Below are 26661 nucleotides of genomic sequence, written 5' to 3' on the forward strand. Positions count from 1 at the left end.
AACATGCTATCAGGTTTTTGCTATGAACAGTCAATATTGATATCACAAACATCTGTTTCTTTAATCATAATGGAGACAGTGATACAAACCTTTGCAAGAGAATCCGTCGTCGTTGAGTTTGTATCCCCGCTTACAAGTACACTTGTATCCTACCCCGGTGATATTTTGACAGGTCTGTTGGCAGATGTTACTTCCACATGTTGGCTGGATGTTCTCTGTAAAAAAGAGTTTAACTGGTGAGGTAATTCTCATATCAGAGCATCCTGTTAATGCAATGTGCTAATAAAAATAAAATGTGTATTACCCTGTGTATCCTCTCTATGTAACAGATGATGTACAGTCTTATCTATCAATTATTTTCCTCTTCAACCATTTTCATTACAATTTTGCCTGTTTCATGCAACTGTGTCTTTCTTATTAATGTAGCATTATATCATACAGCTGGTTATTATCATGGGGGGTGGGGGGGGGATGACATTTTTCACTATTATGCAGACATTAACATGATCACGAAAATTCTGTTCATAAAACGACAAGACTTATAAGATGTATGCCTTAAGCAAGCATTTTTCCTCTTTAATATCCCATTAATTTTCTTTTCTCTTAATGTAAAGGTCATTTCAGTTTGCTTTATGTAATGTGCATTCTTCTTAATATGCCTCTTAATGGCATTAACAAATTTAATATGATTATAATGCCAAGTATCTTCACTCATAATGTAATTAGAAATTCATAATTTAGTCTGCTTAATATCATGTGTCTTTCCCCTTAATGTAAGATATCATTTACAGTTTCATCCACTTAATGTCATACAATTTCCTCTTAATATAACATGTCATTAATAATTCAATCTATTTAATGTCATGTGTTTTTCCTTTTAATATCATGTCATTACAATTAATTTTTTCACTAGAGCAGGGAAAAGTTCCAATATCTCTTTCTGATGTCTGAATCCTTGGCAGTATTTACAACACTGGGCAGTTCTGACTTGAGGTGGTCAACATACCTGGCCTACAGAAGTCTGAATCCTCATCAGTATGGTCAAGGCAGTTATACTGACCATCACAAACTTGGTGAATTGGGATACACTTGTCATTCTTTGCACACCTGAAAGTCCTCCCATGACAAAGAGTGTCATAGTAACCTGAAACCAATCACAGGGGGTCTTATATGAATTCCTTTGTAACCATGGCAATCAATCACAAATCATTAAATTAACTCTACTGTAACCAATCACAGGCAGTGTTACATAATCTCCTCTGTTGCAGTGGCAACCAATCATAGATAGTGTTACAAAATCTCGTCTGTCCCAGTACTGACTAATCACAGATAGTGTTACAAAATATCCTCTGTAACATTGGCACACATCATAGGTATGTGCACCATTCAGGGTAGAGAGTCTTTAACAAAAACTTTTAAAGTATTTTTTTTTCTTTATCAATAAATGTTAAAGCAAATCTTTCCAAAATCAAAGATGTGATTTAGTTTACTTACACTTTTCTTCATCAGTATAGTCTCCACATTGGTCAATTCCATCACAGCGTTTGGACACAGACAGACAAATATGATTTTTACATCGGAACCGGCCCAAGGGACACTGGTGGTTTACTGGAAGTTTGAACAACAAAAGTGTAAAAATATCAACGAAACAGTTTACGAACTTTAGAGTAAATATAGAAATATTATTTTTTGTAACAGTTAATGAAAACTAATTACTGAAATGCTCTTTTCATTTTAAATATTTGATTATAATAAAATATACAACTTCATATAAAAACATGTTCATCTATACAATATATCAATATTCATTTAACAATTGTAAATATTCATATTCATAATACTTAAAAATATTTTAGAAATATTTGAACTCAGAAACTATAGGTTTCTTTCTGTAAGCAAAAAACTTCCCCAGAGGCAATATGAATCTATATTAGTGTGTGTGTATTTATCACAGCTGGTACTATCTTAGTGCATGTGTACCTACCACAGCTAGTACTATCTTAGTGCATGTGTACCTACCACAGCTGGTACTACCTTAGTGCATGTGTACCTACCACAACTGGTACTATCTTAGTGCATGTGTACCAACCACAGCTGGTACTACCTTAGTGCATGTGTACCTACCACAGCTGGTACTACCTTAGTGCATGTGTACCTACCACAGCTAGTTCTATCTTAGTGCATGTGTACCTACCACAGCTGGTACTATCTTACTGCATGTGTACCTACCACAACTAGTTCTATCTTAGTGTGTGTGTACTTATCACAGCTGGTACTATCTTAGTGCATGTGTACCTACCACAGCTAGTTCTATCTTAGTGCATGTGTACCTACCACAGCTGGTACTACCTTAGTGCATGTGTACCTACCACAGCTAGTTCTATCTTAGTGTGTGTCTACCTACCACAGCTGGTACTATCTTAGTGTGTGTCTACCCACCACAGCTAGTACTATCATAGTGCATGTGTACCTACCACAGCTAGTACTATCATAGTGCATGTGTACCTACCACAGCTGGTATTATCTTAGTGTGTGTGTACCTACCACAGCTGGTACTATCTTAGTGTGTGTCTACCCACCACAGCTAGTACTATCATAGTGCATGTGTACCTACCACAGCTGGTACTATCATAGTGCATGTGTACCTACCACAGCTAGTTCTATCTTAGTGTGTGTGTACCTACCTCAGCTGGTACTATCTTAGTGTGTGTGTACCTACCACAGCTGGTACTATCTTAGTGTGTGTCTACCCACCACAGCTAGTACTATCATAGTGCATGTGTACCTACCACAGCTGGTACTATCATAGTGCATGTGTACCTACCACAGCTAGTTCTATCTTAGTGTGTGTCTACCTACCACAGCTGGTACTCTCTTAGTGCATGTGTACCTACCACAGCTAGTACTATCATAGTGCATGTGTACCTACCACAGCTAGTACTATCATAGTGCATGTGTCTACCTACCACAGCTAGTACTATTTTAGTGTGTGTGTCTACCTACCACAGCTAGTACTATTTTAGTGCATGTGTACCTACCACAGCTAGTACTATCTTAGTGCATGTGTACCTACCACAGCTAGTACTATCATAGTGCATGTGTACCTACCACAGCTGGTACTATCTTAGTGTGTGTCTACCCACCACAGCTAGTACTATTTTAGTGCATGTGTACCTACCACAGCTAGTACTATCTTAGTGCATGTGTACCTACCACAGCTGGTACTATCTTAGTGTGTGTCTACCTACCACAGCTAGTACTATTTTAGTGCATGTGTACCTACCACAGCTAGTACTATCTTAGTGCATGTGTACCTACCACAGCTAGTACTATCATAGTGCATGTGTACCTACCACAGCTGGTACTATCTTAGTGCATGTGTACCTACCACAGCTGGTACTATCTTAGTGTGTGTGTACCTACCACAGCTGGTACTATCTTAGTGCATGTGTACCTACCACACATTTCAGTCTCCTCATCAGAGTTATCACCACAATCATTATCACCGTCGCATCGCCAAAGGTCAGGTATACATTCTTTGTTTTTACACAAAAATTTATTGTCTTGACAAGAACCTATGGAAATAAACGAAAGCAAGAAGATAGAATTGTGTGGCTTTATCATCCAATAGGGATTAAAGTGGCCTCGAAGTATGGAGAAATCAATTATCATAAGGTTATTTCCTTAAGTATTTTCATACTACAACGTAATGAGATGAACTCCAGTCAAATTTCAATGTTTCCAAGTTCAAGGCAATAGGAAAAAACTACATCGAGACTTCATAATCACTCATGATGGGTTATATTGATGTTTTCATATTCATGACTTGATGACACGAAATTTCTACCTTAACAAACACAACAAATACCGAAACATAAGTTTGAATGAAAAGAGACATTTGTTTTATTTTAACACAAGACATTTTCATTCGTGAAAAAAAAACAACTTAAAATAATAAATCAACGAGAAATTAAAAAGACACGAAAGAATGACGTACCACTACAGTTTCTTTCGTCAGAGCCATCAGGGCAATCAATATCCTCATCGCACATCCACTTTCGGGGAACACAGATCCCAGCACATTTAAACTCCTCGCTGTCACAATCCACACCTGTGGTATTTACAACATGTTTTTATTGATATGTAGTTAATAATAAAGACAGAAACAAGATCAAGTGTTAGCAAATAAGTGGATTACTGAACTTTTAAAGTTTTAAAGTTTAAACTTATTTAGTAACACTTAATCTTGTTGCAATTGACCTTTCCCTGCTTATGTAATACATATATCTGATGATTGCCCTGCATACCTGAAGGTATCCACATTCAGGAGGAGTGCCATGCTGAAGAACAAACCTACCTGAAGACTAACGTTCGCTCTTTATCTTCATATAATAGTTAATAATTTATAAATAAAATTGAGGAATCTTATTTTTTTTATTTGTTTTTATTGAGTTCAACTTGTGAAATTAAAAAGTAACAGGGTAGAAACAATTTACTGCTCATCCAACACAAGATGTTCAAACATCTCTTCATGTTACTTACTAGTTAAAAACACCTGTATGATTACTCTTCATTTTTACGTACCCTCACAACCATCTTCATCACTTCCATCCTCACAATTCACCTCTCCGTTACATTTCCAGCTCTTTGGGATACACTTGTTGTTGTTGCATGTGAACTCCTGTTCTGAACACTGCCGATGAGCTGGGTCAACAAAGGTCAAAGTCAACAGAGGTCAAGGTCAACAAAGGTCAAAGTCAAAAAAAGATATTCATTTTGTTATCTTACATTCAAGTGCCTCTGTACAATTGTTAGGATGATTTTAAAAGATGTTATTTACTTTTGTGTATTTGAAATACAATTTTCTAGAACTGAAATGAAAATATTTCTGTTTGGTCATTGAATTTAGAAATAGGCTTCAGTGAAATGCTCAATATACCGTAGGTATATAATATTTTTGTTTGCTAAGTCTACCAGTCCGTAAACTGACCGGGTCATTTTCAGACAAGATCTTGTATCAGATTGTGGCTGCCTGACAGCAAGCCGTCCATTATCTTGGTACCAATTATAAACAAGAGTGCTGTGGACACAATATACACTGCCACAAAATATAAAGATCAAGAAAAACCGTTAAATCGCCACTTCCAGCACATCCACCCATTGTAGTAGTGACATTGAGCAAGTTTCGTGAAAATCTGATCATTAGTTTAGGAGGAGTTACATTCAGAAGGCTTCACTATGAGCAAGCTACAGATACAATGTTGAAAATGGCATAAATCTTACAAAAATCAAAGAAGCAAAAAATCGCCCCTTCACGCGCATCTACCCATTGTAGTAGTGACATTGAGCAAGTTCGTGAAAATCTGATGATTAGTTTAGGAGGAGTTGCGTTCACAAGAAATGGACAGACAGACGGAGAAGATGACGCCAATATACGACCGCCTCCGGCAGCGTACAAAAAGACGCCTAAATCCTGCGATAAGTCCAGAGGGTCTCATATTACTTCCAACCCAAGTCAGAGGATGGGCTTATCACAGGACAATGAAATAGCATTGGCTTAAGATTTTAAACGAGCAGGCTTAAATCCAGAAATGCGTTTGGTTGTTGGTGGATAAATAAAAAGATGAAAACTCTGCTGATACTTACCACAACCATTTTCATCTGAACCATCTCGACAATCATTGTCGAAATCACATTTCCAACGGGACGGAATACAATGTTTATTATCACATTGGAAGTAGGTGGGCTCACAGGTGGTCTGGGCTACAAAAACAATTAAAACATAAAACTTATAAAACTTATTCATAAAGGTCACACAATTTGGAATCATTTTCCACATACGTAATACTTTTCTGTATATACCCCAATTCTGTGATATTGTCATATATCATAAAGTTTGATTGCAGTCTCTATGACGTAGCATTTTAATCCTTTGTGTTAACATACCCATTTAAGATTTTTAACATTTGTCTTTTACTGTTTGGTTTGTTTAATGTTATTTCCTTTTGGATCGCTGTGTGTTTTACTGTTTGATGGCCCTAATGACCTTTTATGTGTTGACAAGCCGTTAAGAACGTAATAATAATAATAATAACTGATTGTAATCCCTACAGAAATGAAGTCACTGCAGTGATAGCAATAATCCATTTGGATTGGAAGTAACAGGACTGAACAGACGAGGGTAACACTATGCCCCTCCCATAAAATGGTTGGGTAAAAAAACACATCTATTACATCTACCGAGTGTAATCAATGTAAACCTACTGCATTTAGCATTGTCTTCATCAGAACGGTCCTCAGGTCCACAGTCCACATCACCATCACACTGCCAGTCTGACGGGATACAGCGCCCTGTGTCACACTTGATGTATCCTTCCATGCAGGTCATGTTTCGGCAGTCAGCGGGTTCATCCGAGCCATCGCCACAGTCATTGTCTGTGTCACACCTCCACACGTATGGTACACAACGTTTGTTTGCACACTGAAACTGGTTAGCCTCGCAAGAACTGTACGCTGTAAGGGAGATAACTCTCCATTAAATTTAGTTCTAGCAATCATTATAGCATGAAACAAGAAATTCCTTAGGGATATTGGTGCCCACAATTAAATTATCTTAATTGATTCTATGCCAGACTGATCTTTTCTCTACTTTTCCCTTCTCTCCTCTTTTCTTTTAAATCATTTAAAAACAATAGAATCCTACAAAGAAAATAAAAGATCTTTTCAAACAAGAACTTTCTGAGAAATAACAAAAACAATCTTCAACTGTCAAAATAATAGATTGTCACCAATCAGCCATTTTGTTCTTCTAACTAATCAAATGGGCACAACTTGGGACCATCCAGAAACCACACAGCAAGTTTGGAAGATATCCCTCAAGTACTTTTTCAATAAATAGCAATAACAATCATCAATTGTCAAAATCTAATTTCACTGATCAGTCTTAAAATTAAACAATTAGGGACAGAGTTTAAACTTTTCTTAAATTAGCAACTCAAATTATATTACGTGTTAGAAAACACACAAAAGAAATGGTTTATTAAATTACTCTTTCTCACGGAATATCAATATATGCACAATGAACATCAAAAAATTTAATCAACAGAATTAGAAAACTTACTACAGTTATGTTCATCAAGCTTAGACGGGCAATCCTCCACTAGATTACAAAATTTCTTCTGCTCAATGCAAATATCGTCATTTGGACACTTCCTATACCCAGCCAGGCAATGGAATTCATCTGTACAAAAAACAAGGACTTCATTTTAAAAATGGCTTCAATTTTTCTCCCTAAAGTTGAAATTAATTTTTTTATTCATTATTTTACATTGTAACAGATTTAGCGGTATTTAATTTTGATATCAGATTTTCACTTTTCTCACTCTGTACTTCAAGATCAAAATTTTGTCAAGATCTCATTCTGAAAAATGTGCCAATGATTTAATAGATATTGTACTGTCACCTGTAACATACTCACCACAGGCTTGTTCATCAGATCCATCTGAGCATTGTGGCTTGCCGTCACAAATTTCAATAGGTGGGATACAGTCCGATGATGAGTTTTTACACCGAAACAGGCCAAGATGACTACACTGGTAGGGTGCTGTCAATAAAATATTAGATTAATTTATAACACAAAGAAAATCTGAATTATTGTATCTATATCCTGCTATAATTCAGTGAGTAGGTTGAGAGTGAGAGGCACAAAAACATTCTGTGGGTGTGCTTCTGTTGTCACATTCAAATTCCAATATGTGTAATGATTAAATCGGACATTCACAATGAATGTTACACTAACGACATACAGGAAGTGCAATTAGCATAATCATATTGTTGTGTTGCATGATTTCCACTAAAATAATATTACCACTAAAATAAGACCACTATTAAAATAAGATTACTGCTAAAATAAGATAACCACTAAAATCAATTTCCAACAAAATAAGATTGCCACTAAAATTTGATTACCACTAAAATAAGCTCACCACTAAAACAAGATTATCACGAAAATTTGATTACTACTAAAATATGGTTAACACAAAAATAAGATCACAAACAAAATAAGGTCACCACTAAAATAAGGTTACGTCCAAAATGTGTACTTGTACAGCAAATTCCTGACTAGAAAAACTACGAAAAAAATCCTAATAATAAATAACAATAGAAAAAGAAAAATAGAAAATGATAACGATAGATTAAAAATATGAACAATTTACACCGAGACCCTTAAATAAGTACGAAGATTTTCAGAAAGGTAAGTAACTCTTTGCATTATCGATGACACCAGGTAAATAAATCTTGGTCAATATCATGTTCTCAGCTGGAAAAAAGATTTATACTAAAGTAAAACGAACGAAATCACATATTTTTGGCATTTTTGCAAAAACTGAATAAATATGGGTGGGCTTATTAACCGACATACACCTATTGCCGTATCAATATGATATAATAAACAAGCTTCAACTTTGCAAGGTTTCAGGTTGTGGAGAAGATTTTGTCTGTGTTGGTGATTTGCATTTTTCTTGCTTATTGATAGGAGACTGGTGTGTATTACACAATAAACATCTAATTTTATCCTTTCAGTTGTGATTGGTATCTACATATTTCAGTTAACTGAAATATTTTATTTATTACAGAACTCATCTGTTGTGTCATGTTATATAGCCATGTCATAAATAACATAAAATATTGTTTATTTATTTTTAGTTTATTGTTGTTTTACGTCCTATAAACAGCCAGGGTAACTTAACCACATGCCAGATTTGGGTGTTGAAGGAAAGCTGGAAGTCCTGGAGGAAAACCACTGACCCGTGGCCAGTACCTCGTGACCTATCCCATCTAGGCCTCAAACCCGTGACCAAGAGGTAGAAGGCAGGCCTCAAACCCCTGACCCAGAGGTAGAAGGCAGGCCTCAAACCCCTGACCCAGAGGTAGAAGGCAGGTCTCAAACCCGTGACCCAGTGGTACAAGGCAGGCCTCAATACTGTGACCCAGAGATAGAAGGCAAGATGGTGAGACACTTTAACCACTCGGCTTCTGCATACTCTTCTGTAAGACTTATGTGCAATAAAGCTTTTGCGATGACATCACATGATTATATTGGTAGTGAAAAAAGTACCATCTGGATCAAGATAAGTCGGTCTTTTAGGGAAATTATTTAGTTTTCACGTACATTCAGAAATATGGGGTTGTATTGATTAATACAGATGAAGAATCTTACACCCATTCCAAAGTCATATATTAAACTTATCGAATAAGACGGACTATGGAAGAAATTAGAAAGACAGCTTCTGGTGTGTGAGATGTTATTTTTACAAGACTATCACAATACACTTTATACATACGACAAGAGCTAGGTTCATCTGAGCCATCATCACAATCCCATTGACCATCACATTTCCACCAAAACGGAATACACTTGGAGCTGGATTCACACAGAAACTGGGCACTGAAATCATAAACAGAATTTTAGTAAAATGTGACAATTATTATGCATAGTTCAAAGAAAATCTGTCACATGAGGAAAGAGTTTGTCTGTTGAGTTTATAGCTTCGTAAACTGCCAAAGTCATTTAAAAATGGAATCCTTTTATAGTAGCTGGAGACTTAACCTCACTGAACAACATACAGGAAGACCATCGCGCGCCATAAAGAGCAATCAGGGTTAGTGTCTCGCTCAAGAACACAAAGGTGACAACACAGACAAGTCCACTTCTCAGCTCCTTGTGGGTAAGGGACATCAAAGGCTACACATCTAAGATTTTCAACTGTGGCTTTATATATTATCATGGCCCCTAAAGAAGGTCAGTCTGTACCATATCTATATGTGGTATGCAGTGTACCAGGATTTTATCTATTTCCCCAAACTTTATAAAATTTGTGATCCATACCATAGTTAGACATGAAAAGTCTCTGTTACATGAATACCTGGTACAGTTAGCTTTACAGGTGAGTCCATCAGGTAGGAGCTCATGATTCTCCGGACAGGCACAGACGCGTTCCACAATTCGAGATTGGAAAATAGCTGCAGCCTTATCAGTCAGAGGACGGAGTAAACAGAGATGGCTGCAGCCTCCATTGTTTTCACATGGGTTAAAGTTTACTGTAAAATATAACAATGATACTATAAATTCTGAAGATATTGTATATTTTGTAGGTTGATAAAAACAATAAAAGATTAGAAACGATGATATTGATGGAGAAAGTAAGGACTGAAATCATTATCTTTCATTTTGCATATTGATTTAATAAAGCCGCAAATATTGGAACTATTTACAAAACAAATTTTACATTAAGATTTGATGGTAAAGCTGTTTAAGATGCTTAATGTCCAAATGTACCTGTATGAGAGTAGAAGGGAAATCCCCTTCCAACACACAGTATGATAATATATTTTCAGTATTTTCAGATGACCAATTTTTCCTTGTAAACTTTTGACATGGCATGAAGACTCAACTTTACATAAATTCAGTCACTTATTTCATCATTATAAACATCTTATAAATCTTTATGCACGGAAATACATTGTGTCACTCAACAGTAATGCGTTAAATTCAATGTAGTCAGTGACTCAGTTTGAGTGTTATCCTGCAGTCTGAAATGTTTAGCCTTGCTAATACTCATAAACCATGCACATAGTGTTAACTAGACTTCAGTGTATGACTGGAGTAAGACAAATGTATGTGTTTGTATCTTTTTTCTTCACTTACTTTCTACTTGTCTCATCTTATGGTACACTTGAATATCCATTAAGCGATGAACCACTGTGGCAACAGTGGTACGATTTTTCCCGGAGAATTTCTCTGCTCTTTCGATCGAGCCCTTTTCCCAATCGGTCCAGTAAATGTAATTCATAAATGTGGTGAGAGCAAAAGTGTGAGGAAGGTCACGGTGTAAGATCATATGTCTTGCTGTGCCGTCTAAATTTGCCATGGCGATATAGTCCAGGCTAGCATCAGCCCAGAAAATCTTTTCTGTTATGTAATCAATTGTCAATGCATTTGGCCAGGCGAGGTCCTGTGTGATGATTTTTTGTGTAACAGAGCCATCGAGATACGACCGTGAAATGTGTGGCTTCTCTCCCCAGTCTGTGTAGAACATGAAACCTTTGGCAGGAAACACCTCTAGTGCACGAGGCTCTTCAAGACCCTCGTTAATCAATACTTTGCGGTATTTTCCATCAAGTTTTGAAACCTCAATTGTGTCGGTAGTTTTGTCACACCAGTAGAGATTCCCACCAATCCAGTCGACAGCAAGACCATCTGGATTTCTTACAGTGGTATTGTGTAGTACCTACAAAATTCAAATTGTCATAGGTTACCTCCCCTTTAAAAGTTGCTTTAATAGCACCTATTACAAAGAAATACTAGCACTCATCTCTGATATCAGGGAAATCATACAGCTGTATGAAGTATAGTGATTACATATTAGAGGAGTATATATTTTGAGTTACCTCCCATTTCTGGGCAATATTAGTTGAGTTACTGTCCATTTCAGGGCAGAGCTATTTGAATAACCTTCCATTACAGTGTAGAGGTATTAAGAGTTATCTCCCCAACAGGATATTACTAGTAGAGTGACCTCCTGTTTCAGGGTATTACTAATAGAGTTTCCTCCCATTATAGGGTAGTACTCTCTGAATTACCTCCCATTACAGAATAGTACTAGTAGAGTTACCTCCCATTACAGCTCAGTACTAGTAGAGAAACCTCCCATTTTCAGGTAGTACTAGTAGAGTGACCTCTTATTTTCAGGTAGTACTAGTTGGGTTACCTCCCATTACAGTGTAGTACTAGTAGAATGACCTCCCATTACAGCGCAGTACTAGTAGAGTGACCTCCCATTACAGAGTAGTACTAGTAGAGTTACCTCCCATTTCAGAGAAGTACTAGTTGAGTTACCTCCCATTATCGGGTAGTACTAGTAGAGTGACCTCCCATTACAGAGAAGTACTAGTAGGGTTATCTCCCATTATGGGGCATTAGAAGTAACACTTTCTGGATGTTGAGTGCCAACTCACCTCTTTGGTACCATTATTCATTTTCATTCTGTTGATGGAGCTGGCCTTGCTGGTGATGTCTGTCCAGTATATCATTTCTTCTTTATGATTGAATCCAATAGCAACAGCATTGTTTAGGTTTTCTGTTATCTTCTCCTCGATGCCGAAGAATGATATCCTTCTCAAGTAATATCGATTGGCCACGATAAGATAAGGTTGCTCATCTGAATTGTACACAGATACATGTTACAGTGTTTCTATCATCCACATTGTCAGTACTGTCAAATTTCGTTATTTTAAATTCGCCAGGAGTGATAGAAATCTTGGAGTTATCTGAGTGTTCAATATAAGAGAGATAAAATGTTCAGTGAAAAGTCTGGCCAGGATAGACGAATACTTCAAATTAAATGGGGTCTTCAAACTGTACGAGTTTGAAATAACAAGCTTCCCATGTATAAATTTGCTAAAATAGTTTAAATCAGAAGTAGGGAGTAAGCACAACATACACTAGCTTCAAAAATAGGTTGTCTAACTAACACCTGACAAGTCACAAACTAATATTATCTATAATACATAATAACACTGAAGATAATTATGTTTTGTTACAGCATTTGAATAGAGCCAAGGGGTCAAACACAAAGTCAAGGAGTGGACTTATTACAGTGTTTTTAATTTTACTGAACAGCAATATATAATTAGGCTTATTATCAGACATGGGCTTATTACCAGACATGGGATGGTATACAAAGATAACTAAAACTTCTTCATCAAATGTTATTATGTTAATTGTCAAGGCAAAGAGTATATATTAGCTTTACTTGTAGATTGTTTTTTTTTTTTTGACACCGACCCGCCATATATATTTATATATGTGACCTTAATCTAGGAATAAGCCCTATATTTCTATAATGCATTTGGTGAACATGTCACTCTGACCTTATTCCTTAACTAGCTGATAGATAAGCTGACCTTTATTGTAACTACATGACACCAATGTGACCTTGACCTACCTCCATATACTTTACAAGAAATTCGGTCTTCAGCCAGACGGTATCCATCTGCGCATGTGCAGTAGTAAGTTCCTATAGTGTTGTGACAGTAGTGAGAACATGGGTACAGCGTCTCGCACTCATTCACATCTGTAAACATAGCGACCATATTACACAAAACAGAATCAAGCTTGTTACCATTATATATAGAAATGCCTTCAAGCATTCCTAACTAATTGGATTAATATTGAGATATTAATCTTAACTGCCTTGTTATGTTAAGAGCTCATAAATGACTGTCTCAGAGGAATGTCAACCACAAGCATTTCTTGAACTACTGCTACTTTGCAGGAAAATATTGCTGTCATAATTAGTAGGATGGAGCAAAATTGCAGAAAACACATATACCGGTATTTTAAAAAAGATAAATTTAAAGAGAGAAATTTATAATCAATATTGTAACTTTAACTTGTAATAATTACAATTTTTTATTTTAAGTGACTGGTATGCCCCCCATCCCCCTGAATAAGTTTAAAAAGTGAATAGGTTTGCACGAAGTTCTATCTTGATACAATTATGGAACGATATCCCTGGAGGTGCCATTGTGCATCGCCGAGTGGTTAAGGTGTTTCCATCACTAGCCCTCCATCTCTTGAGTTGAGGGTTTTGGCCATTTTGGGCAGTTGCCAAGTACTAGTCACAGGTTGGTGATTTTTCTTCAGGGACTCCACCACCAATCAAACCCTGTACATTGTTAAATGACCCTGGCTGTATCAAGACATAAAGCAACAATCAACAAAACTTACCTTCACATGTCCTGCCATCATTTCTGAGTTTGTAGCCTGGTTCACATGAACACTGATAACCGATCTTGCGATCAGTGCAAATCTGACTGCACATGAACTGGAAAGGTTCACACTCGTTGATATCTGTATCACAAATCAAATCAGACATTCAAATTCTGCTAAGCAATTTTAAGTGTAGGCGTGTAGTTTCTTCAAAAGCAACTGCCAAACTTAACACTTTCTACACTGCCTTAAGTCATACAGAAAGTCAATATCATATAAAACTTGTTTACTTGTCTACTCAGTTTTAGTGAATAATCCAGATTCATTTATCAATCTTCTTTTGTTTTGTTAACTTTATCAATGAGATAAATATTTGTGAGAGTTCCTATGTGCAGAACATGTTATTATATATCTGCATAAAATACGATTACTTACAACAATTTTCCGGTTCATCAGATGCATCACCACAGTTGTCCTTGCCATTGCACACGGAGTCCATATGTATACACTTGGAATTTTTACACTTGAATGAATTTTCAGATCCACAAGGTGGCACCTTGGTACAGTTGGCCTCGTCAGAATGATCAGGGCAGTCAGGGAAACCGTTACAAGTGAGATTTTGGGCAATACATGTTCCGTTCTGTTTACATGCAAACTGATCTTGTTTGCAGGCATGAAACACTGCAAAACAGAAATTTACCATAACACCAAAATATCAATTTCATCTGAAATATTTACCATAACACAAAAATATCAATTTTATCTGAAATATTCACCATAACACAAAAAATATCAATTTTATCTGAAATATTCACCATAACACAAAAAATATCAATTTTATCTGAAATATTCACCATAACACAAAAAATATCAATTTTATCAGAAATATTCACCATAACACAAAAAATATCAATTTTATCAGAAATATTCACCATAACACAAAAAATATCAATTTTATCTGAAATATTTACCATAACACAAAAAATATCAATTTTATCTGAAATATTTACCATAACACAAAAATATCAATTTTATCTGAAATATTTACCATAACACAAAAAATATCAATTTTATCTGAAATATTCACCATAACACAAAAAATATCAATTTTATCTGAAATATTCACCATAACACAAAAAATATCAATTTTATCAGAAATATTCACCATAACACAAAAAATATCAATTTTATCAGAAATATTCACCATAACACAAAAAATATCAATTTTATCTGAAATATTTACCATAACACAAAAAATATCAATTTCATCTGAAATATTTACCATAACACAAAAAATATCAATTTTATCTGAAATATTTACCATAACACAAAAAATATCAATTTTATCTGAAATATTCACCATAACACAAAAAATATCAATTTTATCTGAAATATTTACCATAACACAAAAAATATCAATTTTATCTGAAATATTCACCATAATACGAAAATAACAATTTATCAGATTACAGTGGTTGAGTAAAAACACCAATGAATGCTTTCCAAGATCAAAAAATAAATCATATCAAACTTTCTGTAATTTGTTTTTAATACAAAGCAGAAATTTCTAGGATTACAAAAGAAATGTAGCCATCAATTAATATATATCAAATAAACCTTTAATACTAGTAAATTGGACCGGACTTTCTACTGACAATCCTGAAGATGTTGAAACAGACTACTGAACTTACCACAAGATGAAGGTTCATCACTGTTGTCACCACAGTCATCATCACGATCACACACAAAGATGGTTCGTATACAACGTCGATTTTTACACATGAACTCATCCTTCTTACAGTGTGCAGGGGCTTTAAAAGGAACAAAACTTAAATTTAACAACAGGAATAATGGTTATCTAACAAAACGTTTTGTAAACAGCAAGACTGACTTAAATGGCCATCCATAACCGTTCTCATTAGTTTCTTTAATTCTGAATTGTTTATACATATATACATCGCCAAATTTTACAAATATCAATGATGGAATCAAATCTATTTTAAGAAAAAATAAGACACTTTGAATTCTATGTAGGTTACATAGCATGTCTATTTATCATAGTTTTTTGAAGACTTACGACATCCATTTGAGATACGCTCGTCCTCGCCATAAGGACAGTCAATATCCCCATCACATTTCCACTGTTTGGGTATACAACGACCCGTCCCATCACATAGGTACTCTGACTCCTGGCATGTCCTGTTTGTTGTGACTGTGGGTGTGGATGTATCATAACATAAACTAACCTGATCTTAAATACAGTTTTCTATATCATTAACTTCTCCATTTGTTGATGAAGATTTAAAAGATATTTTTTTTTACATTCAATTTCAAATGGCATCAAAACATCAATCTATAATTAGTCATAACCTTCAAGAAAAATTCAGTTTTCCAAGGATTGACAGTTTTCGAAATAATTTTGGATTTCCTCTTCACGTTAACCAGCTTTAGAAATACTTACGGCACTGACTGCCTTCGTCACTGTGATTAGCACAGTCAGGGTGTCCGTCACATTCCCATGATCTTGGTAGGCACATCTTTGATTCGTTACATTGGAACATGTGACTCTCACATGTGTAATCTGCAATACAACACCAATAAATGATTATTATATGTTTACCGCAGATAACGCCATTTTTGCATGTGTCTGAAATTTCCACAAGCTGAAAACAGCCCAGGTGATATCACACCCCCTAGAGAGTGATATCACCCCCTAGAAAGTGATATCACACCCCCTAAAAAGTGATATCACACCCCTCCTAGAAAGTGATATCACACCCCTCTAGAAAGTGATATCACATCCCTCCTAGAAAGCGATATCACGCCACTAGAAAGTGATATCACACCCCTCTAGAAAGTGATATCAAATCCCTCCTAGAAAGCGATATCACACCCCCCTAGAAAGCGATATCACACCCCCCTAGAAAGTGATATCACACCCCCTAGAAAGCGATATCACGCCCCTAGAAAGTGATATCACACCCCTCCTAGAAAGTGATATCACACCCCTCTAGAAAGTGATATCACACCCCTCCTAGAAAGTGATATCACACCCTCTAGAAAATGATATCACATCCCTAGAATGTGATATCACACCCCTCTAGAAAGTGATATCACACCCCCCTAGAAAGTGATATCACACCCCCTAGAAAGTGATATCACACCCCCTAGAAAGTGATATCACACCCTCTAGAAAGTGATATCACATCCCTAGAATGTGATATCACACCCCTCCTAGAAAGTGATATCACACCCCCTAGAAAGTGATATCACACCCCTCCTAGAAAGTGATATCACACCCCTCTAGAAAGTGATATCACACCCTCTAGAAAGTGATATCACATCCCTATAATGTGATATCACACCCCTCTAGAAAGTGATATCACACCCCCCTAGAAAGTGATATCACACCCCCTAGAAAGTGATATCACACCCCCTAGAAAGTGATATCACACCCCCCTAGAAAGTGATATCACATCCCTAGAATGTGATATCACAACCCTCCTAGAGAGTGATATCACACCCCCTAGAAAGTGATATCACACCCCTCCTAGAAAGTGATATCACACCCCCCTAGAAAGTGATATCACACCCCCCTAGAAAGTGATATCACACCCTCTAGAAAGTGATATCACACACCCTAGAATGTGATATCACACAGCCTAGAAAGTGATTTCACACAGCCTAGAAAGTGATATCACACAGCCTAGAAAGTGATATCACACACCCTAGAATGTGATATCACACAGCCTAGAAAGTGATTTCACACAGCCTAGAAAGTGATTTCACACCTCCCTAGAAAGTGATATCACACAGCCTAGAAAGTGATATCACACACCCTAGAATGTGATATCACACAGCCTAGAAAGTGATTTCACACAGCCTAGAAAGTTATATCACACAGCCTAGAAAGTGATATCACACACCCTAGAATGTGATATCACACAGCCTAAAAAGTGATTTCACACAGCCTAGAAAGTGATATCACACAGCCTAGAAAGTGATATCACACACCCTAGAATGTGATATCACACAGCCTAGAAAGTGATATCACACAGCCTAGAAAGTGATATCACACACCCTAGAATGTGATATCACACAGCCTAGAAAGTGATTTCACACAGCCTAGAAAGTGATTTCACACCTCCTAGAAAGTGATATCACACAGCCTAGAAAGTGATATCACACACCCTAGAATGTGATATCACACAGCCTAGAAAGTGATATCACACCCTCTAGAAAGTGATTTCACACAGCCTAGAAAGTGATATCACACACCCTAGAATGTGATATCACACAGCCTAGAAAGTGATATCACACCCTCTAGAAAGTGATATCACACCCTCTAGAAAGTGATTTCACACAGCCTAGAAAGTGATATCACACCCTCTAGAAAGTGATTTCACACAGCCTAGAAAGTGATATCACACCCCCTAGAAAGTGATATCACACCCCTCCTAGAAAGTGATATCACACCCCTCTAGAAAGTGATATCACACCCTCTAGAAAGTGATATCACATCCCTATAATGTGATATCACACCCCTCTAGAAAGTGATATCACACCCCCCTAGAAAGTGATATCACACCCCCTAGAAAGTGATATCACACCCCCTAGAAAGTGATATCACACCCCCCTAGAAAGTGATATCACATCCCTAGAATGTGATATCACAACCCTCCTAGAGAGTGATATCACACCCCCTAGAAAGTGATATCACACCCCTCCTAGAAAGTGATATCACACCCCCCTAGAAAGTGATATCACACCCCCCTAGAAAGTGATATCACACCCTCTAGAAAGTGATATCACACACCCTAGAATGTGATATCACACAGCCTAGAAAGTGATTTCACACAGCCTAGAAAGTGATATCACACAGCCTAGAAAGTGATATCACACACCCTAGAATGTGATATCACACAGCCTAGAAAGTGATTTCACACCTCCCTAGAAAGTGATATCACACAGCCTAGAAAGTGATATCACACACCCTAGAATGTGATATCACACAGCCTTGAAAGTGATTTCACACAGCCTAGAAAGTGATATCACACAGCCTAGAAAGTGATATCACACACCCTAGAATGTGATATCACACAGCCTAAAAAGTGATTTCACACAGCCTAGAAAGTGATATCACACAGCCTAGAAAGTGATATCACACACCCTAGAATGTGATATCACACAGCCTAGAAAGTGATATCACACAGCCTAGAAAGTGATATCACACACCCTAGAATGTGATATCACACAGCCTAGAAAGTGATTTCACACAGCCTAGAAAGTGATTTCACACCTCCTAGAAAGTGATATCACACAGCCTAGAAAGTGATATCACACACCCTAGAATGTGATATCACACAGCCTAGAAAGTGATATCACACCCTCTAGAAAGTGATTTCACACAGCCTAGAAAGTGATATCACACACCCTAGAATGTGATATCACACAGCCTAGAAAGTGATATCACACCCTCTAGAAAGTGATATCACACCCTCTAGAAAGTGATTTCACACAGCCTAGAAAGTGATATCACACCCTCTAGAAAGTGATTTCACACAGCCTAGAAAGTGATATCACACCCTCTAGAAAGTGATTTCACACCCTCTAGAAAGTGATTTCACACAGCCTAGAAAGTGATATCACACACCCTAGAATGTGATATCACACAGCCTAGAAAGTGATATCACACCCTCTAGAAAGTGATTTCACACAGCCTAGAAAGTGATATCACACACCCTAGAATGTGATATCACACAGCCTAGAAAGTGATATCACACCCTCTAGAAAGTGATATCACACCCTCTAGAAAGTGATTTCACACAGCCTAGAAAGTGATATCACACCCTCTAGAAAGTGATTTCACACAGCCTAGAAAGTGATATCACACCCTCTAGAAAGTGATTTCACACCCTCTAGAAAGTGATTTCACACAGCCTAGAAAGTGATTTCACACCCTCTAGAAAGTGATTTCACACAGCCTAGAAAGTGATATCACACCCCCTAGAAAGCGATATTATGCCCCTAGAAAGTGATATCACACCCCCTAGAAAGTGATATCACACCTCCTAGAAAGCGATATCACGCCCCTAGAAAGTGATATCACACCCCCTAGAAAGTGATATCACACCCTCTAGAAAGTGATATCACACCCTCTAGAAAGTGATTTCACACAGCCTAGAAAGTGATATCACACCCCCTGTAAAATAATTAAGAATCTCGCTCAAATTTGTGGATTTGTTTGTTGTCATTTGCAAACCGTGGTGACTAGGACACAAGATGGCGAGGCGATATTAAAAGAACTTGCAACAACTATTGTTGAGTTGGATGAATTGTGTGTTTTTTTTTTATTTCAAAGAAAAAAAACACGATGAAAAGACTATTTCATCACCATTTTGATATCACACCACGGTATCATATCAAAATAGTCATATAATAATCTCTAAATATTCAATGTAGACATCTCTATTTGATATATAACCAGGGAAATAAAGGTTAAAGTTTACAGGGTACAACACTTAATGCATAACTTACTACATTGTTTTTCATCAGAGTTGTCACCACAATCATTGTCATTGTCACATTCCCATTGGTGAGGTATACAGGCTCCTGACGATAAACATCTAAATCCGTCATCATCACAAACACCATCTGTATTTAAATACAACAATATTAGTCTAGTGTAAAAAAGGCCGATCCAGTCCATAAACATTGATATTCTTACTTATTACACACACCATCTGTATTCAATATAACATCAATTGGTCCAGTGAGACTGGCTAAAAAATGTCTACGAGTCATAATGCCGCTATTCCTGTTATGACCCCATATTCTACACTTAGCCTTGAGTTCTGACCAGAAATTCTACATTGAGAATCAGTTCTGACCACAATTCTACATCAAGATACAGACTTGAAATTAATATAAAAAGGCATCAAAACAATCATACCTTTTGTAGAGTTATCACAATGATTTTCATCATTGCCATCCCAGCAGTCTTTGTTTCCATCACATATCCATGACGACAGGATACACTGGGACGTTGTGTTACAAGATACAACATTCTCCTCATATTGGAACATCTCCAAATTGTTACATGTCATGTCTGAAGCAAAAAAATAAAAATAAATATTTTATTTAACATAATTGTGAATGAAGCAATGTCAGAAGGGGAGATAACTTTACAAACAAGCACACTGTTAAAAAACAACATCAGAGGTTACTAAATACTTACTGCAGCCGACTTCATCGTCCCAATCGGGACAGTCCATGTCGCGATCACAGCGATATTGACGACTGATACAGAGCCCACTCTGGCACTGAAACTGATCAGCATCACACTGACAGTTAGCCTCATCAGACAGATCACTACAGTCAACCACGCCATCACAGAATTTCTCTATGTGTATGCACATAAAGTTTGAGCAGGTAAATAGTCCAGGTGCACATGTTTTATTCACTGAAATCAAAACACAATCATTAATATATTGAAATACTGATCATTTCAGAAATATTTTAAAATATCAAAACAAGTTAACTTTTTGTATTGATCAGGTTTACTGCAGTAGTTTTCCTATACATGTAAACACAAAAAATCATTGTAAATTTCCTGAACTTTGTAATATAACTTTCTTGAACTTTGTTATACAACTTTCCAGAACTTTGTAATACAACTTTCCAGAACTTTGTTATACAACTTTCCAGAACTTTGTAATACAACTTTCTTGAACTTTGTAATACAACTTTCCACAACTTTGTTATACAACTTTCTTGAACTTTGTTATACAACTTTCCAGAACTTTGTTATACAACTTTCCAGAACTTTGTAATACAACTTTCTTGAACTTTGTAATACAACTTTCCAGAACTTTGTTATACAACTTTCCAGAACTTTGTAATACAACTTTCTTGAACTTTGTAATACAACTTTCCAGAACTTTGTTATACAACTTTCCAGAACTTTGTAATACAACTTTCCAGAACTTTGTAATACAACTTTCTTGAACTTTGTAATATAACTTTACAGAATTTGTAATACAACTTTCTTGAACTTTGTTATACAACTTTACAGAACTTTGTAATACAACTTTCCAGAACTTTGTAATACAACTTTCTTGAACTTTGTAATACGACTTTCTTGAACTTTGTAATACAACTTTCTTGAACTTTGTAATACAACTTTCTTGAACTTTGTAATACAACTTTCTTGAACTTTGTAATACAACTTTCTTGAACTTTGTAATACAACTTTCTTGAACTTTGTTGAACTTTGTATACAACTTTCTTGAACTTTGTAATACAACTTTCTTGAACTTTGTAATACAACTTTCTTGAACTTTGTAATACAACTTTCTTGCACTTTGTAATACAACTTTCTTGAACTTTGTAATATGACTTTCCTAAACTCTGTAATACAACTTTCTTGAACTTTGTAATACAACTTTCTTGAACTTTGTAATATGACTTTCCTAAACTCTGTAATACAACTTTCTTGAACTTTGTAGTACAAACTACCAACAGAAACAAATGGTTATACTTTTGCTGCTATCAGCCCCTGTTCAGCCTGGATCATTTTGAGGTGCAGTATCCTTGTAGTAGATGGAGGATACCTCACTGAACAACATACAGAAGATTCAATGCATGTCTTTCAGAACAATAATTGGGAAGTGTCTTACCCATGGACACCATCATGTCAGTACAGACCAGTTTATTTATCAGCTTCCTGAGAAACACGAGGGTGTGTCAGAACACACCAGGTATCTCTACTGACTGAACTATGGAAACCCTCAAGGTTTATAGTATAAAGCCTTTCTGAAGGAATTTAATTTGAAAGATAGTACACCACATTGTTTCCAAAGATTCAACCTTAAACCTATGAATCCACCATTCATGTTTTCATCCTTATACTTACAACACACATCAGGAAGCTCATCACTGGAGTCCAAACAGTCGTTAACCATATTACATCTCTTCTCTATAGATATACATGCCTTCTTATCATGACACATAAAGTCAGTCAGTCCGCATGACGTATTGGCTGCTGCAAGGTCAAAGGTTAACATGTTAATATCATTTCAATGCCAAAGATAAATACACTGCAGCAAGGTCAAAAGTTAACATAGTAATATAATTTCAATGAAAAAGATACCATAGCAAGGTCAAAGGTTAACATAGTAATATCATTTCAATGCCGAAGATAAATACATTGCAGCGAAGTCAAAGGTTAAAATAGTAATATCATTTCAATTCCAAAGATACCATAGCAAGGTCAAAGGTTAACATAGTAATATCATTTCAATGCCGAACATAAATACACTGTAGTAAGATCAAAGGTTAACATGTTATTATCATTTGAATATTCAATACTATGGCAAGGTCAAAGGTTGACCAATCAAACAGTGCAGAGTAATTGTAAACTCCTCAACAAGAGTATGAATTCAACACATATCTATGTCCAGTTTGGATCAATTTACTTAAGAATATAGAATACAGGCCTAGTGTGTCTAAATTGTTTGTTTGTTCTCTGAAGCTCAAGCAGACATAATGCTTATTCTCATGTTCTCTTTCACCATAAGCCAAAGGTTTGCTATATGATACATCCTTAAGGAATTCTTTTGAAAGGAGGTAAATTTTGTCACAGTGATATAGCATAAACCCTTAAAGAAGTTATCAATGACTTACGCCCACAGCGCCTTCCGTCTGGTAACAGGAAGAGGTCCTTTCCACAGATACATTGGGCATGTCCATTGATCACTGTACAGTTATTCTCACAGTCATGGTTATAGCAGCGACTCAAGGTACCTAGAATAAAGTCAGCAAACATAACTATAAAAATGTCATCTCATTCATAATAAAGTTTGAAAGGCTGAGGCATGGGTGTACCTAGACAAAATAGTGGAATCAGATTCATACTTAAGTTTGAAATGGAAGGGGCAGATCATAATGAGGCAAGGGTGCAACGAGACCCAGACAAAATAATGGAATCAGATTCATACTTATGTTTGAAATGGAAGGGGCAGATCATAATGAGGTAAGGGTGCACAGAGACTAGGACAAAAGAGTGGAATCAGATTCATACTTATGTTTGAGATAGAAGGGGCAGATCATTATAAGGCAAGAGTGTACAGAGTCCAGAACAAAATAGTAGAATCAGATTCATACTTATGTTTGAGATAGAAGGGGCAGATCATTATAAGGCAAGAGTGTAGAGACCAGGACAAAATAGTAGAATCAGATTTATATTTCATACTTACGTAATGGTAATTAAGAGATGAGGAAAGAAATGATGGTGGGAATATTTGATTGTCTACACTGATAAGATACCTATAGTGTTCTTGGTAAAAAGAGCTAGAAATACCTGACAGCTGGACAACCATGGGAAATCAGAAAGACTACAATGGAGATGGAAATAGCTACAGTCGAGAGTTAATCATAAAGAATACCATAGGGAGGGAATTAGAAAAGCTATTATTGCAGGATATTTCAAAGAGGAGGAAATCGGAAGGGCATTGTAATAGGTAATTAATGAAGTGCATCGAAAAGGTAAGTGACTTTGAAGGGGGTGAAATGTTGACTTTGGAACTACAGAAAGTAATTTCAGATGAAAGGGGATAAATGCTTGAATTACAGTTATTAGCGTCCTCTGCTACTACAGTGATCCCCATTGGCTGACGTTCAAGATTGCGTTTCATCCAGAACACGCCGCTGCCATCAAACTTGTTTGTTCGCATTACAGCACGACGAATCCAATCTGTCCAGTAGATGTGCTGACCATACACAGCCAGACTGAAAGGGTGTTCAGGCATGGCAGAAACTACAACCTAACAAATGAAAGGTTAAAGTTAGCTTAAATACAGAAAACAAGTCATGAATGATACGCAACCTAAGAAAGGTCAAGGTCAGTCAAAACACAGAACAGACTACAACATTATTAAATGATATACAACATCACATAGGTCAAAATCAGCTAAAGTACAGAAAATAATTCAAAAATGACATAGCCACAATTGTTGATCCTGATAATATGCCTGCGCTCAATAATCACAATAATCTAAACACTTTTCAAACCCGGATGAGAGCAAGTTCACAAGGGCTCAAAACAGCTGTACAATTTACAGTCTATCTTCTCTTTATCAACTGACCTTCCTGTTTTTGCCGTCAAAGTCACATCGCTCAATTTTGTCCAGCCTGGCATCTGACCAATACAGCTGTTCTTCGACATGGTCAATGGTTAGCCCATTAGGTGTCCATATCTCTTCCGTGATAATTGACTCTGGTTTGTAACCATTCAGGAATGAACGTTGGATTCTGGGTTGCTCATCATGCCAATTTGTCCAAAACATACGACTGAAACGGAGTTTAAAAAGTGTTCAAGTGATTATGATTCATGATATTAATCCTTTTGACCTCAGAAAAATGTCTCTGATTCATCGTCATAGTATATTATCTTCAACCTACCATAATTAGACATATCTCAATAATCACCTCTATACTCTAAATTATAGTCTGTTTCATGAAAGTCTCAATAACATGAGACCTTATAAATAATACAGTCTGTTTCAAATAAAGATAATACTGTACATACTCTGAGCAGCTGTCAATGGCAATGGCCCGTGGGTGATCAAACACACCGAGCTGTATAATCTTCTCTACAGTTGTGTTGTGATGGGGCTCGTCTTTGTCCGAGATATGTGCACGACTGATAGAAGAGTTAGTATAACTGGTCCAATACAGGTAATTTTCAAACCCGTCATATGCCAGACCCTCCACAGAACCAACGCCTAAAAACATACAAAAAGTACAAGTAATTCTCCGACCCATCATGTGTCAGACCCTCTACAGAACCAACGCCTACAAACATGCAAAAAGTACTGGTAATTCTCAAACCTGTCATACCCAAACCCTCTACAAAACCAACCCCTACAAACTGACAAACAACAGATCAAGTACAGGTAATTCCCCCAAACCATCATGTGTCAGACCCTCTACAAAACCAACGTCTACAAACAAACTAACATTAGGTCCCATACTTGTCACTACAATGCAGACTTACCCTCAACTACAATATAGAAGTCAGTACTATTGAAGTGCACATATTGAATGTCACCACGCTGGATGTCACTAAAGAAAATTCTCTTTGATTTGTAGTCAGTGGCGATACCAATGACATTGCGGAGGTGATCCGAGTTAGTGATCGTCTTCATAGGTAAGTTTGGATTGTTTTCATCCAGACTGATGCTTACGATGTCTGTGACCTTGGAGAAGAGCAGGAACGAGTCATGACCTTGAAAAATAAACAGGTAATTGATCCACATCATTATGTACCTCATCAAAAATTCTATAGACAATCTAAATTATGATGCAATCAAGTTTAAGTGTGTTACTCAATATTTCCTATCTATTTAGTGATTCTGCGTTGTCCTCTTGTGAGTATTATGTACAGCATACATTTACCAGATAAAACACAAATTAGTGCAACCACAGGATTTGCCATAGAGAACTATCCAAAATTGCAATTAGTCAAACATGTTTATGAAAATTCCATAACAGAGAAGAGGAATGTATCTTTTATAAGTAGGTTTCATTTTTAGAGAGGTCCAAGAACAATGAATTATACTACACTAGGGCCAAAACAAGTAGTGTTTATAGACAGGTAGCCTTTTCACAGAGATTCCAGTACTAAAAATTGTATTATATCAGGACCAACAGATATGACCTTTATAGACAGGTGGTCTTTATACAGAGGTTCTAGAACTATAAATTGTATCATACCAGGACCAACAGATATGACCTTTATAGACAGGTGGTCTTTATACAGAGGTTCTAGAACTATAAATTGTATCATACCAGGACCAACAGATATGACCTTTATAGACAGGTGGTCT

The 26661-nt window shown here is 36.5% G+C and overlaps 1 protein-coding gene across 1 annotated transcript in view; it reads right to left on the reverse strand.

Annotated features, from left to right (window-relative positions):
- LOC132545961 (low-density lipoprotein receptor-related protein 1-like) overlaps window positions 1–26661 on the reverse strand; it is a 171573-nt gene that overhangs the window by 26106 nt on the left and 118806 nt on the right. Inside the window, exons 36-65 of the mRNA XM_060209643.1 lie at window positions 25830–26060; window positions 25362–25557; window positions 24919–25123; window positions 24405–24597; window positions 23459–23578; window positions 22689–22817; window positions 21012–21236; window positions 20727–20882; window positions 20312–20428; window positions 16236–16355; window positions 15855–15986; window positions 15466–15585; window positions 14210–14455; window positions 13793–13915; window positions 13008–13136; window positions 12019–12221; window positions 10709–11291; window positions 9927–10101; window positions 9345–9448; window positions 7478–7603; window positions 7121–7240; window positions 6265–6513; window positions 5647–5763; window positions 4860–4865; window positions 4585–4704; window positions 4004–4111; window positions 3459–3575; window positions 1495–1608; window positions 1007–1144; window positions 90–215 (exon numbers count right to left, since the gene is read on the reverse strand). Of these exons, the coding sequence (XP_060065626.1) occupies window positions 90–215; window positions 1007–1144; window positions 1495–1608; window positions 3459–3575; window positions 4004–4111; window positions 4585–4704; window positions 4860–4865; window positions 5647–5763; window positions 6265–6513; window positions 7121–7240; window positions 7478–7603; window positions 9345–9448; window positions 9927–10101; window positions 10709–11291; window positions 12019–12221; window positions 13008–13136; window positions 13793–13915; window positions 14210–14455; window positions 15466–15585; window positions 15855–15986; window positions 16236–16355; window positions 20312–20428; window positions 20727–20882; window positions 21012–21236; window positions 22689–22817; window positions 23459–23578; window positions 24405–24597; window positions 24919–25123; window positions 25362–25557; window positions 25830–26060 (4848 nt within the window). The remainder of the gene's footprint in view (window positions 1–89; window positions 216–1006; window positions 1145–1494; window positions 1609–3458; window positions 3576–4003; window positions 4112–4584; window positions 4705–4859; window positions 4866–5646; window positions 5764–6264; window positions 6514–7120; window positions 7241–7477; window positions 7604–9344; window positions 9449–9926; window positions 10102–10708; window positions 11292–12018; window positions 12222–13007; window positions 13137–13792; window positions 13916–14209; window positions 14456–15465; window positions 15586–15854; window positions 15987–16235; window positions 16356–20311; window positions 20429–20726; window positions 20883–21011; window positions 21237–22688; window positions 22818–23458; window positions 23579–24404; window positions 24598–24918; window positions 25124–25361; window positions 25558–25829; window positions 26061–26661) is intronic.

This window comes from Ylistrum balloti, unplaced genomic scaffold, assembly GCF_031769215.1.
Source record: "Ylistrum balloti isolate Yb309-2 unplaced genomic scaffold, AGI_CSIRO_Ybal_v1 Utg369868, whole genome shotgun sequence".
Classification (NCBI taxonomy): Eukaryota; Metazoa; Mollusca; class Bivalvia; order Pectinida; family Pectinidae; genus Ylistrum; species Ylistrum balloti.